Consider the following 19916-nt stretch of genomic DNA (forward strand, 5'->3'; position numbering starts at 1 on the left):
CTTCTCTCCTGATGACTGTGGAGCTCCTTCGACCTTCCCTCGGGTCCTCTTAAACTTTTCTAAGTTTCAGGCGTGTGAATGACGCATTTCCCCAGTGTTAAGTGGCGACAGTCCTCTCTCTATTTTATCCCATCAGTCATTTTAATGGCAAATGGGGGAGGCGTGGCAGCTGGCCATCTTGGATCAAGGGCAAGAGGACCAGTTAGCATGGACTTGAGGGCTTGTCCCGAGGTGATAGCAGTGGGGACAACACGTCCTTGGACCAGGCTTCTCAAGCCTCTCTCTCCCCACCCCCACCGCAGTAGCAGAAGAGATTCCCCCAGCCCCCAGTCCAACCAAAGCCAGAGTGGGTGGGGTGGGCGGCTTTCTCTTGGATGTCCGTGTGTCCCCAATTACATCCATCCTGTCCTTCTGTGTCTCCGGCGCAACTCTGCTGGAGCTGGCGCGGCAAGGCGCGGGATGGGAGCGAGCGTCCGTGGTTCTGCCCACGGCGGGCGGAGAAGCAGGGTGGCCGCGGGGGTGAGGAGCCGCAGGGCCGGGCGGGCGTGACACCACCTGGCGGAGTCTCGGGGAAGAGTCTTAAAGGCGCGCGCGCCCCTCCGCGCCCGGCGCACTCGAGCGGGAGCCGCCGAGAGCTCGCTTCCCTCCGCCGCCCGGCGCCTCCGGGAGGTAAGTGCCACCCGCGGAACCCGAGTCGCGGCGGGGTGGGGGCGGCCCGTGGCTGCCCCGTGCTCCTGAAGCTCGGGCTGGGGCTGCGGTCGGAGGGCGGCGCCCAAGTTTTCTGAAGGCCTCGGAGGGCAGCTGGCGCGGCGCGGAGCCTGCGCGGGGATGGCGGGGGTGGCCGCGGGCTGGGGCCGTCTCGGGGCGGCAATTCCGGGCGGTGCCTGCGGGACGCACGCCAGAGCCCCGACCCCGCGCTCCGCGCACTTGGCGCGCTCCGGCCGCCGTCCCGGGGAGCCCCAGCCTGCTCGGGGCCGCGACCCTGGCTCCGCGCCTTCCTGCCCCCCCCCGGGTCCCTTGCAGCCCGCTCGCCCCGCGATCGCGCACGGTCACGCCGGCAGGTCGCGCTCGGCGGCCGGCCAAGCCCGCCCCGGCCCCGCCGCGCCCACGCCCGCGCCCCGGGCCTCTCCGGGCTGCGCCCCTCGCCTTCCCCAGCTCCAGCCGCTCGCTATTTTCGCACCTCCCGGTGCCCCGGCCCCGGCGCCTGATTCAGCGCTTAGTAATTAATTTGGCGTTTCAGAATGGTCAGCGGGCTGGATAATGGGCGCATTCATCCCCCGGGCTAATCTGAACAGAGGTGGGAAGAAAGGCTTTCACAGACAGAAAATGCCATTCGCCGAGCGCTCAAAGGGGCTGTCACTCCCAGAATAAATCGCCGCCGCGCCCGCCGGCTCCTCTGGCCATTTCCATACAGCCCCGGCCCGCGCCGCGGACCCGCCGGCCTCGGCCTCCGCTCCCGGGAATCACTCACTCCAGCGCCTTCGACGGGGAAGTCGGGCGACAGCGGGACCCAGGCGGGGGCCGAGGGAAACGCGGACACGGGAGGCTCGGGCTAAGGCCGCGGGGGACAAAGAGACGGATGAGGAAATCAAACGCTAAACTAGAAGGAGACGCAGCTGGTTCTAGGCGCGGACGCTGGAGGTGGGGCCCGGGGAGCATCGGTCCAGAACCCCGCGGTCCGCAGACCACGAGGACCCGCGGCCCAGAGCCGTCAGTAGCGCGTCCCAGGCTGCACAGAGAGTTTCTGAGTGTCCCACATTGGGAACGGAATTCAGTGCACAAGTGTATCAGGGTTCACTGATACAGTCCCCAACTGCACCAGACTTTTTACTCCGGGTTCCTTGCGAAATCAGCCACTTCGCCCTTGGGGCCTGGGTGGGAGGTGACAGGATGCCTTCCTCGGCCTCCTGCTCGCCACCCCTTCCCGGACCGTAGGGTCCGCCCCGGGGCATCAGCTGAGCGGGTAGCTTTATCCTCCGACCCTTTCTCGACCCGGGTACGAACGGACTGTGGGGTCCGAATGCTGGGGCCTTTCGGTGGCGGCGTCCCCGCCTTCTGGTGGAGCGGGATCGGGGGCTCCGACCTCAGCTCTGACCTTGAGGACCGCGCACCGACAGCGCCCCCAGCAGGGCTGGGGAGCCTCCCAGTGGGCAGGGTTGGCTTGGCTCTATGCAGGGTGAAGCTCCTGTGCTTGATCTTTCTGCAGTTAGGGCTCACCATGTGTTCCCCTCGGGGACAGATTTGGCCCTGGGCCCATCTGCCCAGCAGCACCCTCTCGTTGGGGGGAAGAGAAAGAGCTGTGGCTCCGAGGCCAAACCTTGGCTCAGTTGAGAGTCTGGAAGGGCAGGGAAGCAGCTGGGAGGGGCATTTTTGAAATGGCCAGATGGTTGTCCCAGGGTGTGTAGGGGAGATCGAATCCCATGCCGTTCACCAGCTTCTGCGTGGAAGTCACTCCTCCCTTCTGAGTCCCAATTTCCTCATTTGCAAAACTAGGATAAAATGAGATCACATTTGGCCCCAAGTGCTGGGGGCTCTCAGTGGAAAGATCCCACACACCACTCATACTCGCAACCACCAGTCCAGCTGCATGCTCCTCTGGCATCTCTCCAAGTCTTCACCAACACCTCTCCTTAGAGCTTTAGTGACTCCCCAAATTTTCTCTCAGGATGGCTTCACCCACCCCTTGCTACTTCTGGGTTCTGGTACCCACCTCTCCTTGGAACCATGCTTTCTGAGAGCTGGAAGCAGCGTTTCAAAGATTCTAGAGCCATCATACAGATGGTGACACTGAGACCTGAAGTGATTTGCCAGTGTCACCCAGCTAGTTAGAGGGCTAGAACTAGAGTGGATTTCATGGCAGAGTAGTGCTCATTAGTAGTCATGCTCATTAGACGCCCCTGGCCCCACCACCAAAGAGAGTTCCCTAGGTCTGGGGAGAGGCCCAGAACACTGCATTTTAAACAAGCTTCCCAAAGCATACTGATGCAGGTGGTATGGGGACCATATTTAGGGAAATGCAGCCCAAATTGAGCCCCTCTTCTCCCAGGGCCGTGGGCCCTGCTTGCTCTCCGTGGCTCATATTTGATCAGCAGAACAAACAGTCTTTTCTGTCTCCTTCCAGACTGGAGGCCAAAGTGTGTGTGTGTGGGGGTCTATTTCTAGGAGATACCTCGGGGTCCCCAGCATGTGCAGCTGCTGAGGGAACAGCATGGGTAAGCTGAGCACCTAGCCAGATGGGGATTGGTCCAAGTGGGCTGCAGTCTGACTGGACATTGAGCCTCCGACTGAGGCCCCTCCTCTTATGAACATGCTTTCACAGCTGGACTTAACACTGTGCACCACAGGCCCCACACAGACAGTACATATGTGCCCAGAGGCCCCCCTTTGCAAGGCAAACCTGCCCACACCAGGGACAGAGCAGCGGGCCACAGGGGGACCCATGCCAGCAATAACCCAGGTGTGAGCTGTGACCCAGAATACCCAGCACCTGCCCCTCCACCATGCTGGCCAGGGAGGAGAGAAGGTGTGAAGGGGGTGGGCGGAGGGAAGCCTGGAAGAGTGGAAGAAAGTGGGCAAGGGAAGGAGAAGCCATTAGGAACAGAGAGGGGAGAAGGAGAGGGGATGAGTCCCTATTTATGTAAGCCGTTTGTAGCTGCGGATTGTAAAACTGGGCAGGATTCTCTGGAGTAATTCATAGTGTTTGGACAAGACAAACATTGTTCTGCTTTAAACAAACCTCCAGAAAGGTCAGCTTGGTTCATCCCTTTGCTGCAAGTCGCTGAGACTATCCAGATGATGAGAAAATCAGATCTTAGCTGAGGGGGCCCAGGCAGGAGGCAGTGGTCTCCTGAGCCCTCGGATGCTGGGTGAGGATGCCCTGTGCAGGGAGGGTGCTTGGCTCCCGCTGAAAAGGCCTGGATCCACTCTGGAGCCAGGAGATGTGCAACATGTGTGTGCACATCACAGATTTTATGAGATTTTGATAATGCCAAGAATCATCCCAAGTTCTAGGGCAAGACCACCATGAACTGCAATGTGAGTCTTCTTCATGCAGGTGAAGAATGGATGGGAAACAAAGATTCATGGATCCAGAACCAAATGAGACCCACTAACCTCAAGCCCAGATATGCTCCCGGACACCAAGAAATCCATATTCCTTACATATGGATGATGCCCCGCTGGGCCCTTCTGTGTTCATTTAGCAGATACTTTTTGAGTGCCTACAATGTGCCGAGCTCTGTGCTAGGTGGTGGGGATACAGGATGAACGAGAAAGATGTAGCATCTGCTCACGGGGCCTCCAGTCTGCCATATCCTCCCCTTCCCTGTCTTCCCTGGATGTTTACTATTCATGCTCATTGTTTTATTAATTATTCATGCTTTATTAATAATATATTACTGATGCTCATTAATTCCCAAGCCAAGTATTTCTGTAGTGCTAGTCATCACTGTCCTGTACATGATCTCCAGTTGCCCAGGGCAGTTTGTCATCCTCTCAAGGGGGTGGTATCCATGTTGTGACCCAGGTGATGGTCGTAGCACTGGGTCAGCTGGTTGTACACAACTTTAGCAAAATTATTTAAGGCTTTGCACACTTCAGGGTCTTTTGCTTATGATCTTTTACTTAGTACTCCTGATATCCATGAAAGGAAGGAAGGAAGATTACTATCCACATTTTTCAGAAGAAGTTGATACTCAGAGAGATGATGTGACTGGCCCAAAATCACAGAGAAGTTCGGGAGGAGACTGTGTAAGACTGGAGCACAATCCAAACAGTCCCCTTGGGCCTGCACTGCCCAGTTGACCACCCAAGGAGCTCCTTGCAAACAGGGCTAGGAACAAGGGCTCCCTGGGACACTCCATAAACCAGGTGCCCAGCCAGAGGCTAAGAAGTGGCTCCTTAGGCTAGGTCATGTCAATACAGACTAGTGTGTAGTTTCTGGCACCGTTCTGGGGGCAGTCAGGGTGGCGCTCCTGACTGACATCAGCTTCTATGGATGAGGGAGAGGTCCCCCCCCCCACAAAAAAACCCCTAGTTTCCTGTGACACCTTAGTATGGCTGAATAATCCATTATCTTATTCAATCTGTTTAGAATCAATGCTCCACGCCTATTTTCATCCTTGGAGTTAACTCCTCTAAATTTCCTCCCCGTGTGACATATAAACTAGTAATACCTCATTTTACTGACATTCGGGGAAAATAAGCTGTTCCACATAATTGATTTTTGCAGTTAACAGAAGCTTACTCCTTTAAGCATAGAAACCTTTTATGTAGTCATTTTTCATGAAAAAAAATTCTTTCCATCAAAATCATGATCTTTTTTTTCCACCTAAGTTAGCAGAATCGAATATAGCAGGTGTTCCCTCAGTGTGGCTGAATGGGTGACCCACAACCCTGGATGACTCAGAGCCATCTTTGGGAACATCAGCTCCTGGGCAATTCGCTCGGCTTCCCTGGCCTCAGTTTTCTTACTCGTAATCCTGGGAGCATTGGACTGGACACTTTCTAATGGCTACTCCTGTTCTCTAACTCCGCTGGGCTCTTACACACTACTGCCCTTGAAGATTCTTGGTGGTTACAGGGTCTTTCCGCATCTCTGGGTGGTGGCTGGGATAGATCCCTGGGTGTCAGCTGTCACCTCTCAGCGTATCAGTGTTGAGCAGTCACCAGTTCCCCAAGGTTTCTAATCTGTGGTTCTCTGGCCCCCTGGAAGAACAGAAGATGTCTGACCACAGTTTATAAACACTTCTAAGTGAAGAACTCCTGGTATCCCTGTGGACTGGAGTCCCCTGATATCGTGGCTGCTGTTCTCTCAAATGCCCAGGAGACCATCCACTTCCTTCTGGACTGTGTTCTGGATTGTAAAGGGTGCTGCAACCTTGGCCTCCAGAAGGGGGTTTACAATACCTTAATACAAACAGCAAGCACTTGGCAAGCTTCTGTTGAAGGCTCTGAACTCAGCGCTGTGGGGAGGTAAAGAACCGAGAGCCATGGTCACTGCCTGTAAGAAGAAAACTCAAAGAAAGACTTCAGGAATGTTTCAAGGCCAAAGTTTAGTGGTTCCTCTTTTTGTTCCTTTCATATACTCCAAGCTTGCCTCTTGAGATTTGAAGGGGACTCTCTTATTTCTGACTTTTCTGGGATTTGCTGGTGTATTGTTTTTCCTATGGCTGCTCTAATAAATTCCCACAAACTTGATGGCTTAAACCAACAGAAAATTTGTTCTCTCATAGTTTTGGAGGCCAGCAGTCTGCAATCGGCATCACTGGGTTGAAATCAAGGGTCGTGCTCCTTCCAGAGGGTGTAGGCGAGAATCTGTTCCTTGCCTCTTCCTCCTTCTGGTGGCTGCTGGCATTCCTTGGCTTGTGCTGTGTGGCTCCAAACTCTGCCTTAGTCTTCACGTGGCCTTCTCCTCTTCTGTCTTGTCAGATCTCCCTCTGCCTTTCTCTTATGGGGACACTTGCGATTGCATTTAGGGCCCATCCTGATAATCCATGCCAGTTTCCCCATCTCAAGATCCTTAATCACACCAGCAAAGACCCTTTTTTGCCATATTAAGCAACATTCACTGGTTCCAGGGATTATCTTTGGGGAAAATTTTTCAACCTGTCACAGCTGGACCCCACCTTCAACTGTCCATAATTCTGTGGTCGTTAACTGATTAATTTGTAGTGAGCTCCTATTTTGTGCCGGCCAGTCTGTTAAACACTGAGGATTCAGAGGAAAAGACACAGTTCCTCCCCAAGAAGCTCATGGGTTAGTCAGAGAGACAAAATGATATTAAGAACTATGGGGAAAGCAAGCAACCAGGGCCTTGGAGGTACTCAGGATGGATCAGGATGAGTTCAAATTCCTTATCAAAGTCCTGCATGTCCAGCTCCTACCTCCCTCTCTGACCTCACCTCGACACTTCCCTTCCCACTCATCAAGCTGGCCTCCCTCCTGTTTCTTACACAAGTCGAGCTCCTGTTCCACACCTTTGCATTCGCTGCTTCCTTGGCCTGAATGCACCCCCCTCCCTGACCATATCACTATGCTTTAGTTTATTCCTCACTGTGTTCATTATGCTCTTCTGGATCCTTCACAGAAAGCCGTCCCAACTACCTTGTCTAAAATCCACCTCGCCTCCTGGCACTCTCTGTCCCCTCCCCTGCTTTATTTGTATTTTCACACCACAAAAGACTGGCTCTTGTCCGGGCCACTTCACCTGCACAAGCATTTTGAGATGTGATGACTAGAAGTTTCCAGAAGATTCTAAGTGCATCCTGGTGTATTTCCAATTCTCTTCCTGAGAATGTACTTAGCCTTTTTTTTTTTTTTTTTTTTTGCCTATTAGCACACTGGGCTGAATTTCAAGTAGATCAGAATGGGGGGCGGGGGATGGTTCTTCTAAGGTGAATTTGTAAATGTGAGGAGCTATTTTTGGGGTTGTCATAATGATGGCTCTGTGTGTGGGGTGGAGGCGAGGGGGTGTGTGGGACCTACTGGCATTTAGTTGACAGGGGTCACGGATGCTAAATGTCCTGTGGTGGGCAGGACCATTCTGCTCAGTAAAGAATTTTCCTGCCCCAAATGTCAACAGCTCCTCTGTGGAGAAATGGTCTTAAGGCAACAGTTTGTATTTGAGTCCTAAAATAATATTTTTTTCAATCTTAACTGATAACCTTTCATTCTATAAGAGTATTTCAAATGATTTCTCCCCAAATACATCACCTACTAAACTTGTCTGTGTCCCCCCACCCATTCATACAACCTCTTGAGATGTTCCAATTTATCCTCTTCCCCTTGGCATCATTCCAGTGTCATCTGTAAACCTTGAGGTTTCACCAAGGGGATTCTCTCCTTAAGATTCTGTGACAATGTTAAATGAGCCAAGCCTCCACTTTGGCTCAGAGGCCCCCCACTATTTTCTCCACCCCCGAGAACCGTCCTTTTATCTGCACCTTTTGTGTCCTTGCTCAAGGCCAGTCTTCCATCCATGACAAAGCTTCCCCCCATGGTGACCCGTTTTCTTTATTTTAACAGTGTTTGGGGTGGGACCTTGCAGAAGGCTTTTTGCAAGTGAAAATAAATTACATCTGCGGGTTCCCCTTATCCATAGGCATTTTTACCCCTTCAAAGAGCCCTGGTAGATTAAAGGATTCAGCGGATTTGGGGTTTGTATGGGCTTCTATGCCCAACTCCTGGATCCTCAGCCAAAAAGCCTGCAAAAGGGGAGGCCCAAGCTGAGCCTGTGCTGAAGATGCAGAAAAACAACATTGAGAAAATGGATAAATCCCCAGGAACCCACACAGGAACCCATGCAGGGCTGTTCCCCATCTTCTAAAACCTTTTCCAGAACAGTCACATCTCTTGAAATCCTGTCTAGGGACCTGGGGTCCCTTGATCAGTCCTCCATGTGGCCAGTCAGGTGAGCTGGGCTCCAGAAGCCTTGGAATGAAAGGATGCTCCTAATCCTTCCAGGGTGAGGGATCTGGTAGATAGGTCTGAGGATTATGATGGTTAAGACTACAACAGCAACAAAACCTGTCATATATGGAGCATCTACTCTGTGCCAGCTGCTTTCCTCACATCTTTTTAAATCAGCATAACAAGCCCATAAGGTGTGCAGTTTCCCCCACTTCCCTGCAAAAACACCTGATGCTCAGATTAGTAAAGCAATGTGCTCAAAGTCACATCATGAATAAGTGGTGAGGAATCAAGACTTGTCTAAATTGAGTTCTTTCCGTTTCTGAAGGAAACACAATCAATCCAGGCCCCTGCTAACTCTTCTGGAAAGGCCGGATACCCTGGTCACCTCTGGCTGCTGCAACTTCCACTCTAGGCTGGGAGTCCTGGGAACCAAATCATCTAGGGTCTGTCCTCTTAACTAAACAGTGGTGCTCAGAACACAGTCCTGCAGGCCACAGCTCATACCCCTGCTCGACCCGAAGCCCATCCCCCTTCTCAGGGATGACTGAGACCCAGCCAAGCCCTTCTTGCCCATCGGGCCGACCAAGAGCTCCAAACTCCAGAAGCAGGCCCCAGCTCCTCTACTTCCTGGTGATGTGACCTTTGGCAAATTACTTCTCTGTGTCTCAGTTTCCTCCTTGTACAATGGCAGTAATAATATACCTGCCTTACAAGGTTGTTATGCTATGAGTTAATGATTGTTAATGTGCTTAGAAAACGCGTGGCACACAGGAAGCATTATATAGACGCTTGATTTAAAAAGTAAAATCCTTAGTCATCCCCAAGATGAAGGCCTCTCTGGTCATCTTATTTATTCTTTTCCTGTCCCCCTTCCTCACAAACCATTAGCCTGTGCCACCCAGGGTCCCCATCCCTGGGGTGTCCCTTCCCCTGTTCACTGATTGCTCCCCCACCCCCATGCCTACCCCACATCATGGCCCTCCCCCGAGGCCCACTCACACTGCAGTTGTTCCATGAGTGGGCTGTTCTCCCACACCACCCATACCCAATGCCCAGGGGAGCTCAATTCCCAGTGCTCCTTCCATCTAGATTACAACAACAACAAAACAAAAACAAAACCCCTCCTCCTTTAAGGCCAGAGCCACACGCTGTTCTCCCTTCTACATCTCTTCCTGGGAATCACCTCCCTGTCTATCCACACTTTCCTCTTTCTTCCAGGTAACCAGCAGCTGCTTCAGCCTTCATCTCTGCCCCAAGCCCTGATGCTGATCCAAGTGTCTTTAACGCCCAGGTGGACAGCCCAGCCAGCACCTTGACCTCATCTTCCATCACCTCCCTTTGCTTCATAGCAGAGCCTCCCCCCCACCACACCTTGTCCTCAGAGGGCCTTGTCAGCACCCAGAGCCGTCCCACCTCTGGACTCCTCAATTCACATATCCAGTGCTGGACCACAACCTCTTCAGTCATCCCCTACCACATCTCTTCTTCTCTCTTCCTGAATCCTCTAGTGCTGTCCAAATCAGAAGCCATCGGGCAACTGAGCTTTAAACAGTGTTAATTTTAACTAAATCAAGCTGAAATTGAAACAGCTACACGTGGTTACTCGCTGCCACAGCTCTAGACCCCTGGCCTGTTTCCTCTTCCACTGTCTTTACTTCCTTCTGTCTCTGGCATTATCTCCACAGCTCATCACATTAGCCACCCTCCCCCCTTGTCCTTCTGTCCCACCTCCTGGAAAACACCTGCAACTCTAGATTAATCCAACCATCTCTATCTCTAGGCCTACACAGGGGCTGCAGGGTGCTGCTGCGGGTGGGGTGATCCATGACTGCTGGCTGCCATTCTCTCTCTTAGATGGTCACCAATCTCAACAGGACCCTCAATTTTGCCCAGCAAGCATTACCCTCTTCTCTACAATGACCAATCAAGTCTCTCTCCTATCCTCGAAGCCCTAAAGCTCCCAGCCCCTCCCCACTCTTAGCAGATGGTGTCACCTCCTATTTCACTGAAACAAGAGACACCTGACAACATTTTACAAGGGTAGCTTTATCTGTCTTCAACCTCTCTCTTCCTGCCGGCTCCTTCCTATCAATATTTAGGCATGTTCAAATAGCCTTATCTTATAAACAACAGTAAAAAATCTCTGCCTTCCCTCAATCCCATGTCACCTTCCTGCTGTGCCCTCTCTCTTTCCTCCATTTGCGTTCACACTTCTTGCAAGTTGTCTACACTTGCTGTCTTCACTGTCTTGCCTCCCATTCACTCCACAACCTCAGGCAGTCTGGCTTCTGTCCCCACCACTCCCCTGCAACTGCTAGTCAAGGTCACCAATGACTTCCTTGTAGTTTGATCCCAAAGACTTCTTTCAGATCTTATCTTGACCTTCGAGGCATGTGACACTGCTCACCACCCCTCCTTCCTTGAAACACTCTGGTGCATTGGTTTCTAGGACACCTGAGTCTCCTGGTTTTCCTTCTCCTACTCTGGCTGCTCCCAAGTTCTTTTGAAACTGCTACATTCTCCCCTTCCTAGGGTGACCCGTCGGGCTGCACAGGTAAGGCTGCCTGCCAAGAATGGTGTGTCCCCCTCCCAACGCATTCCTTGCAGAAACACCTGGGTATTTGCTTTTTCACCCAAGAGCCATGCTGTTGTGTTTTGAACTCCAGTTTGTATGCTGGATCCTGCTGCTCAGAGCCTGACATGCCTTTGTGGGTGTGTATTTATAAACCCCACTTTGAAAGGCTCTCACAACACTAAGACATCTGTTTTTTTCATTTGTTCCCTCCAAAGGCAGCATGTTTTAGGAAGGGACACTGACAAATTAGAGGGCACTGGGAGAGGCTGCAGAGTGGTCAGAAACAGTGTCCTATGAGAAACCATTAAAAGACTTGGGAACATTTTATCTAGAAGAGGAACATTTTGCCTGACAGAGGACTGATTTAAAAAATTTGAAGAGGCAGAGCCTTGATCTGGGCTGCTGTGTAGGGTCGGAATTGAACCAGCTGTAGAAGTGACAGAGAGGTGGATTTTGAATGGAGGTAGAGAAACTCTACCGTATTCCAGGAGGTTCTGGACCTCCTGAGTGAGACAGTCCTGCCCACCAGGAACTACTAAAGAAGATAAGCTTAGACCTAAGTGACAGCAATAAAAATGCAAAGTTCCCCCTCGTCCCTTCCTGAAGACCACTGGCCTAAGCTCAGCTGGCAACGTGGAATGGCCACACTCCAGGGAGTACAATTTCAAATTTGCTGCCACTCAAGATCCATCAAAAGCTCTGTGGACACACACAACATAGCAGGGGGAAGGCGTGGAAATCTCCGGTCTTGCAGATGCTCCAAAATATACCTAAGTCAGCCGGCAGAGAGCCGAGACCCTCAACTTGCCTCCTTCAGACTCCCCCTTGCCAGAATGTCTTTTTCTAACTCGTGTTTTGGTGCGATACCATCAGCTTTTATTGAGGGCTGATCACAGAAACTTCCCCACGGAGCTCACTGCTGTGACTAACGTGGGATGTTGCCGGGGTGGCTGCTCATTACCTCATACTGTGTTCTCTTCATGAGGCCCCCCAGGAGAAATTCCTGTCTGATTGTAGTACCCAGAATAGTTGTAATTCTCTTGAGCAATAGGTCTGTTTTTATCTCATGGACACTGGGAATTGTGTAACGGACATGGTCTCTGTTTCATTTTGGCTGCTGGAAAAGCTCATGGACAAATCTGTGGCCCACCCACGGGGGGTGAACAGGGCATCCCAGGGTGCCTTTAGCTTTATCCTCATCTCCACTTTGTCTTCCCTCTTGGTTTTTCTTTCTTTTAGCATTTCTTATTTTACTATACAAAACTGAGAACATACAAGATGAATAAAAATCACCTGTAATCTTACTCTCCAGAGATAACCACTATTAATAATGTTGTCTCTTTATGAATACTTTTTTAAAAATAAAAATTTTACAATATGTCATGCACATCTTTTCATGTAATTAGATGTTTAAAAAATACTTCAGAGTTTCTCTATAGGTCTAGCAATTTAATACTAATAACTAACATTTCTATATCCACTTACTTTGTGCCTGGCTTTATGTATATTTACATATACATATATGTGAAAGTATATTCATGTGTACTATATAACTACAATATGTATGTATATTTATAAGCTATAATATTCATACATGTCAACTAATTTGATGCTCACAACCTTATGAGGTAGATATTATTGTCCCCTTTCTACAGACAAGGAAACCAAGGCACAGAAAGTTGCCTTGCCCTGGTCACATAGCAGAGTTAAAATTTGAACCCAGGCATTCTGGCTCCAAAGTGTGTCCTCCCAAGTGCTAAGCTGCCTTTCAGTATTCCATCGGGATTTCACAGTCCACAATAGTTAAACATTTCATTTATCTCCTTCCTCCTCACTTCTAATTTATGTTATTTTGCCATATTTTAAGTACCCTTGTAAGTCACCTGAAATCCTCTCTGCCACATGGCAAGGCATAAATAAACAGTGCAGAGAGTGGTAAACGGCACAAGACTGTAAAGCTGAAGTGCTGCCCCAGGAGAGAAGCCAAATCCAGGCTGTCCGCAATGAAATGGATTTCTTTCCTCGAGATGTGGTGAGCTCCCATCCCTGGAAGAGCTGGCTTGGGAGGCTGTGGAAGACCTTCCAAGGAGACTGAGTTGGGCCACAGGAGCCCTGAGGCCCCTTCTTAGACTATCAAGGTTTATGAAAATACCAATAAGACAAAAGGAAGCACCTAATGGAATTAACGCAGCAAGGCAGCAGCTGGGCCAGAACCATGACCTGGGGCTCTCCATCCAGGTCTATTACTAGATCACACATTTAAAGTAACAAATAAACCAACAAAAATTCAGTTCCCAACTCTCAGAGCATGTATTCTTTTCCCAGAGCTCTTGGGCTGCTGTCGCAAGATGGCCAAAGGATACTGTCACTGTCCTCAGTCCTTTTGCTAGAGTGACAGAGAACAAGACAAGAAGGCAAAGCTGGCTAGCCTGGAGGATGCCCTATGAGACTATAATTGGGTAGGCTTTGCCATTTGACAAATGTGATGGAGAAGGAGCCGAGTTTCCTAATCCTGGACTGAATGTTTACTAGCTGGGAGAACTTGGGCAAGTTTCCTCACCTCCTGAGACCTCAGTTTCCTCATCTGCAAAATGGAGTTAATACCTACTTAGCAAAGCTGTTGTGGGATCCCATGAGATAGTATAGGGTATCGCACTCTTAAAAACGTGAGCAAGGAAGTACCGATAAAGCTGTTTCAGGGGATCTGGGAAGGGCTGGGCTGTCCCCACGCTTAAGGCCCCGCAGACCCGTCTGCAAGAGGTGTTGGCAGTGCCCAGGTGCTGCCTGGCCTCTTACCTCTTCAGCCTCCTGCCCACCACAGCTCCCCTGTCATGAAAGAAGCCGCATTCCCGATGGATAGACCCCCAGCACGGTGACAACCATGGTGGCTCCAGACCCAGGGGCTTCGGGCTGGAGTAGGGAGCAGGCAGAGGTCACATCCTCCTCCTCTACCACAAGACCCCGGGCTGCGTGCCCACAGGGGCACGGCCCTGTGCGCAATGCCACCAGGGCCAGCTGGCTGGGTTAGAGGAAGGCCCGACCTCTGCCCAGCAAAGAAAACAAACACAGATGTGTTTAGCTGGGACCTGGAGGGAGAGGATCGTCCCCTCCCCCCGCCTGCGCGCCCCCCCGGGCGCGGGGCTCTCCGGGCAGCGCGGGGCCGGGGCGAGGCTGACAGTCCGGGGCCCGCCCCTCCTCCGCCCCGGGGTGCGCGCCGGGCCCAGCCCCCTCCCGGGGTTTCCCCAGGCGCTCTTCTCGCTTCCTCTTTGTCTCTGCTGCTCTTCCTCGGGCTCCCCGGTTCCCAGCAGCTCGCGCTCGCCCTCTCTTGCATACCGGGCCGGTTCCCTTTAACTTTCTTCTTTCCCGGGGTTAAAACTTTGCTCGCTAGCTGGCGGCGGCTCGCCGACGTTATTGGCCGGCGCCCCGCCCGGCGGCCCCGCCCCCCGCCCCCGCGCTCCCCTCCGCCCCCCACTCCCGGCGCGAGTGGCGGCCGCGGCGGCGGCGGCGGTGGAGCCTTCGGGGCGTGCGTGCGTGTGTGTGAGTGCGCGCCAGCGAGCGTGAGTGTGTGTGTGTGTGCGCCCCGGGCGCGGGCAGGGCAGCACGCCCACCGCGGCAGGAGCGGCGGGAGCCGGGCGGCCGCGCAGTCACTCGGGCGAGAGAGGCGGCGGCGGCGGCGGCCGGGCCGGGGCTGGGGCAGCGGCGGCCGCGCCGGGCATGGAGCTGGCAAGCCCGCGCTGAGGCAGGACGCGCCTGCTAGCAGCGAGCGAGAGGCTCTCCGCCATCCGGCGCGCGGGCTCCCCGGCCGGGGCCAGGCAAACTTTTCTTTCCCTTTTGCCCTCTCCAGAGGTAAAGTCCCGAGCGCGGACTCCCCGGCGGGGACGCGATCGCGGGGGCAGCTGAGAGGGACCCCAGGCTGCGGGAGGAAGGGGCGTGGGCCGTGCGGGGCTGGGGACCCCGAGCTCTCCTGCGCCCGACACTTGGGGTGCGAGGCGGGCTGGCCGAGGACGGGCTGACGGGCGCGGGCGAGCCCCTCGGGCGGCCTGGAAGCGGTGGTGGCGGGGAAGCCGAGCGTTCGCCCGCAGCCCCGGCCCGCCGCCGGGTGGGGAAAAGGAGCGCGGGCAGTGCGGGCTTGGAGGCCCCCGGATCCGCCTGCTCCCGGGATTTGGGAGAGCGAGGCGGGCAGTCAGTCGGCTGCAGGGTTTGTGCCGGAGCAGCCCGTCTTGCGCCCGCGCTCTCGCTCGCCACCCGGCCGAGGGCTGGAGGTGCGGGGCGGGCTGGCTGAGCGCAGCTCCCCTCTCTCCGCAGGCGCCTTCTGCGGCGGGCGGACCGACTCCTCGGCGCGGCGGGGCCGGGGCACGCTGGACGCAGCATGATGCGCGCTGTGTGGGAGGCGCTGGCGGCGCTGGCGGCGGTGGCGTGCCTGGTGGGCGCGGTGCGCGGCGGGCCGGGGCTCAGCATGTTCGCAGGCCAGGCGGCGCAGCCCGACCCCTGTTCGGACGAGAACGGCCACCCGCGCCGCTGCATCCCGGACTTTGTCAATGCGGCCTTCGGCAAGGACGTGCGCGTGTCCAGCACCTGCGGCCGGCCCCCGGCGCGCTACTGCGTGGTGAGCGAGCGCGGCGAGGAGCGGCTACGCTCGTGCCACCTCTGCAACGCGTCCGACCCCAAGAAGGCGCACCCGCCCGCCTTCCTCACCGACCTCAACAACCCGCACAACCTGACGTGCTGGCAGTCCGAGAACTACCTGCAGTTCCCGCACAACGTCACGCTCACGCTGTCGCTCGGCAAGAAGTTCGAGGTGACCTACGTGAGCCTGCAGTTCTGCTCGCCGCGGCCCGAGTCCATGGCCATCTACAAGTCCATGGACTACGGGCGCACGTGGGTGCCCTTCCAGTTCTACTCCACGCAGTGCCGCAAGATGTACAACCGGCCGCACCGCGCGCCCATCACCAAACAGAACGAGCAGGAGGCCGTGTGCACGGATTCGCACACTGACATGCGCCCGCTCTCGGGCGGCCTCATTGCCTTCAGCACGCTGGACGGGCGGCCCTCGGCGCACGACTTCGACAACTCGCCAGTGCTGCAGGACTGGGTCACGGCCACCGACATCCGCGTGGCCTTTAGTCGTCTGCACACGTTCGGCGACGAGAACGAGGACGACTCGGAGCTGGCGCGCGATTCGTACTTCTACGCGGTGTCCGACCTGCAGGTGGGCGGCCGCTGCAAGTGCAACGGCCACGCGGCCCGCTGCGTGCGCGACCGCGACGACAGCCTGGTGTGCGACTGCAGGCACAACACGGCCGGCCCGGAATGCGACCGCTGCAAGCCTTTCCACTACGACCGGCCCTGGCAGCGCGCCACGGCCCGCGAGGCCAACGAGTGCGTGGGTGAGTGGGGCGCCGCGGGGACGCGGGCGGCGGGCGGGGACGCGGGCGGCTGCTCCCCGGCCTCGCTCCGTGGGTTTTTCGGGAGCGCAGGCGGAGGCAGCACCCGCGGATCGCCCGCTGTGGGGACGTCGCGGGAACCGTGAGAGGCGCGGTCAGGGATGTGCTGGACCGGGAGGGTTGAGAGCGAGTCCACCTCCTTGCGTGACGCTCACTGTGAACTCCCGGCTTTGCGCCCCGAGCCCTCGGTGACGGAAAGAAGCAGCAGGAGAAATGCTGCTGGGAGGGGGTTTTGCAGAAGATTTGCCGACAGGTCTCCCTAATTTCGGATCCAAACTCACAAACGTGCATTGCCTTCCCCTCGGTTTAGCCAGACCCTGGGATTCACCTCCGCCCCACCCCCCTTTCCTAGGGCTGCAGCTGGGCGCGCGGTTGGGGACCCGGGCCCGGTTCCCGGTCAGTTCCAGCTCCACAACCACAAATCCCTTGGGAGATGGCAAAGAACTATTTGCAGTTTGGGGCCAGTTTGGTACCCGACGAATAACACTCCTGCGCCTTCCATTTGTCTTTTTATGGTTTGAAAAAAAACATTTTTTTTTTTTTTTCTGTTTTGAACAGCTTGTTTGTGTTAGCGAAAGTAGAGTGGTGTGATTTCAATTAATTGCTATCTACAGATTACAAAGGAGAGTTCAGGAATTATTTTAAACTAATTCAACCCTGGTCTAAAAAAGAAGCATATCAGATTTTTTTTTTGTTAGCTTGAGGGTTTGGTGAAATTAAAGAGTTTTGAATTAATTGAGGGCCCCGCTTCTCGCTTTTTAATGGGGTTTCAACTCCTGAAAGAGAAATCTGACAGAACTGGGCACTGGTGAATATGGCTGGGTCAGAAATGAGGCTAATAGAAGAATGTGTTCTACTTCTGAATTGTACAACTTTGCTGCTGTAGAAACTCTCTCAGGCATGTTTCTCCCCAGCAAAAAAAAAAAAAGAGAGAGAGAGAGAGACAGAAGGTAGTAAGACAGTATCTTTGTCAGTATGAGATGGAAATGTCCAAATCCCACATTTATTTAAATGAGTTATTTCGTCTGTAAATGTACCGTTCGGCGTGCACCTTTTGTGAACATAGAGATTTTTCCTCCCCCTCCCCCAGCCCCAAGCAGCCAGTGTGAGTCTCTTCAAGTGCTTCACCCTCTGAGGCACATTGCAAAGTTTGCTGGTCCCCACAAACACACGTTTTGAGGTCTGGTTCTGATTAATTGTGTCATGTTGTTGTCGAATAGTTTGTGCTTCATGACGGTAGATGCAGCCTTTTGAGCAAGCGAATGGAAAACATGTCTTGGAGGGCCGGTCGGCACAGAGGCCCAGTCAGGCGTCCTGGTCTGCAGACGCCTGTGCCTCCTGTTGCATGGCGGAGCCTCCATTTTCACACTCGTGTCCTGCTTTTGCAGACCTAATTGTTCATCCCCCTCCTTTAGGGGACAGAGCTGGTTTCCAGTTTGAAGAGACTTTTCAAGATAATGCAGAGAGAGAGAGAGAGAGAGTAGTTACACCCCAATTTAGTGGTCTTCGAGAATAAAATTCCTTTGATCTGCTCATTCCCTGAGAAATGTTGGTTTTTCCCATCTCTTCTCTTCTTCCCCCCCTCCTCTTTTCTTTTCTTCCTTTTGTGCGTAAAAACCCTTTATTGACATTTAAAGGGTTTCCCAGGGTTTTGCTATCAGTTTTAGTTTGTATGTGCATATGAAAGATGACTTTGTATTGTCACCAGCAGGGTCTAATTGGACAAACCCAAGTGAATACATTGAGGCGAATAAACTTGATGTTGTGGTAAAATTTTACTGGCTTGAAGATTCATCTTAGCGCTGGTATTGTTCAGACTCACCATTTACCCCATCTCTCTGTCACTTAGGATGTGAGACATAATCTGCATTTGTTATTACAACCGTCATGCACTTGAAATAATCTCTGTAGTTTAGGATTTTTGTCTTTTGACCAAAGCACTAACTATGCACACAAATTGGATTGACCCTTTTTTTTCCCCTTTGGCCAAATCGAGCAATCAACATATTAACTAATGTAATTAGCAAGCGTTTTTGTTCAAAAAGTTTAATTAGGCCTAATAAGTACATAATCTACATGACAAATGATGGGGTAACAATATTTTTCTGGTTTTTACTGAAGTTATTTTAATTCTCAGTAGTTAAAGTATCTTTAAATCTTGCCAATTATTCAGGCATCTCATAAAAGCAGAGCCAGTTCAACTACGTTAAAGTTATTTATAGTTTCCTTTTTAAATAGATGTTCTGATACCTTGTAGATATAGCTGGGAACATCAGATTGAAGTTCCCATAAAGTCTTAATTGAAGTCTTAGTGATTTTTCCGTCATTCTGTGAAAGAGAAAGCCAGCAAGACAATTTAGGAGTGATTTACAATTAAAGGTCGAGGTTTTTATGAAAAGGCCCTGTTGTGGAGATATGTGAATGAATTAGTATTTGACAGGTGTTCTGAGATACTAAAGGGCACTGTGCTAGGAAAAAGCATTAATAAATCCTTCAGACACTAACTTGGTACTATCAGCGACTTAGACTTTTTCCCCAACATAATCCCATCTTGTGAATTTCACACTGTTGACATGCAAAGTCAAGCTACCCAGAGTACTTACAACTAAGGCAAAGTAAAGAAATATATATTTCTTAATTGCAAAAATCAATCTTGATAACAGTTAGGCATTATGACTGTGCCATTCTATCTTTCCCTTTATAAAATAATGAGACATGATTTATAACAGTCTAAAATGGCATCCTTCCCTAGATTAACTCCTGCTCCTCAAAAAAACCCCTACATTTAAAATTATGGTGATACTGTTATTTGACTGAATAGTCATATACAGGGCCGAGGTTCTTACAGATTACTAAGAAATGCACATATTCTATATGCTTTCTTTAGTCTAGCTTTCTTTTTGGTAGTTTTGGTATTGTTTCAAGATCGGGTTCTCTGTGGAATAAATGTGAACTTTTTGTAAAGCCCAATTTTATTTTAAATGCCATTTTGTATTTCTTCCGTGGGGGAAAAAAACAGAAACCCTCAAACCAATATGAAAGACAAGACTATGTATAATGTTACAGCCTTGACAGCTCTCAGTGGAATAACTAAATACTTTCTTCCGCCCATATGTATCAGTGTTCACATGCTTTTTTATACACATGTGCATTTACAGTCATTGTGTAAAGAAGCACCCATGCATGGTGGGGGGGTATGTACATTCAAGGGAAAATTCACGAACAGTTTTAAACCACCTGGGTTGCTAGGCCCTTTTTTTCTGCTTCCTTTTTTTGAAAAGAGCATCTGAAGACCATATTGTGTTTCATAAATTATTGACATCAGTTTTAATCAGTGTCCCCCTGACGTTGGAGCTGTGTTAGTATTTAGTGCCTGACGAAGCATGCTGTTTAATCTTACTGTGGGGATGTCAGCATGGGCCCCTGCCTGGTTTGTGACAGGTCGAGCTTATGAAAACTCGTTTTGCGACTCACTCTATGGCTTT

The 19916-nt window shown here is 52.1% G+C and overlaps 1 protein-coding gene across 2 annotated transcripts in view; it reads left to right on the forward strand.

Moving 5' to 3' along the window:
* Positions 1-604: 604 nt before the first annotated feature.
* Positions 605-19916, forward strand: part of NTN1 (netrin 1) — a 184325-nt gene continuing 165013 nt past the window's right edge. The window contains exons 1-2 of one of the 2 annotated variants that reach the window (XM_063110824.1): positions 605-669; positions 15293-16374. In XM_063110824.1, the coding sequence (XP_062966894.1) occupies positions 15357-16374 (1018 nt within the window). In that variant the 5' untranslated portion in view covers positions 605-669; positions 15293-15356. Of the gene's footprint in view, positions 670-14485; positions 14834-15292; positions 16375-19916 lie in introns of those variants that run through there. The other variant, XM_063110823.1, reaches the window with a different exon arrangement.

Source organism: Cynocephalus volans, chromosome 10 (genome assembly GCF_027409185.1).
Source record: "Cynocephalus volans isolate mCynVol1 chromosome 10, mCynVol1.pri, whole genome shotgun sequence".
Taxonomy (NCBI): Eukaryota; Metazoa; Chordata; class Mammalia; order Dermoptera; family Cynocephalidae; genus Cynocephalus; species Cynocephalus volans.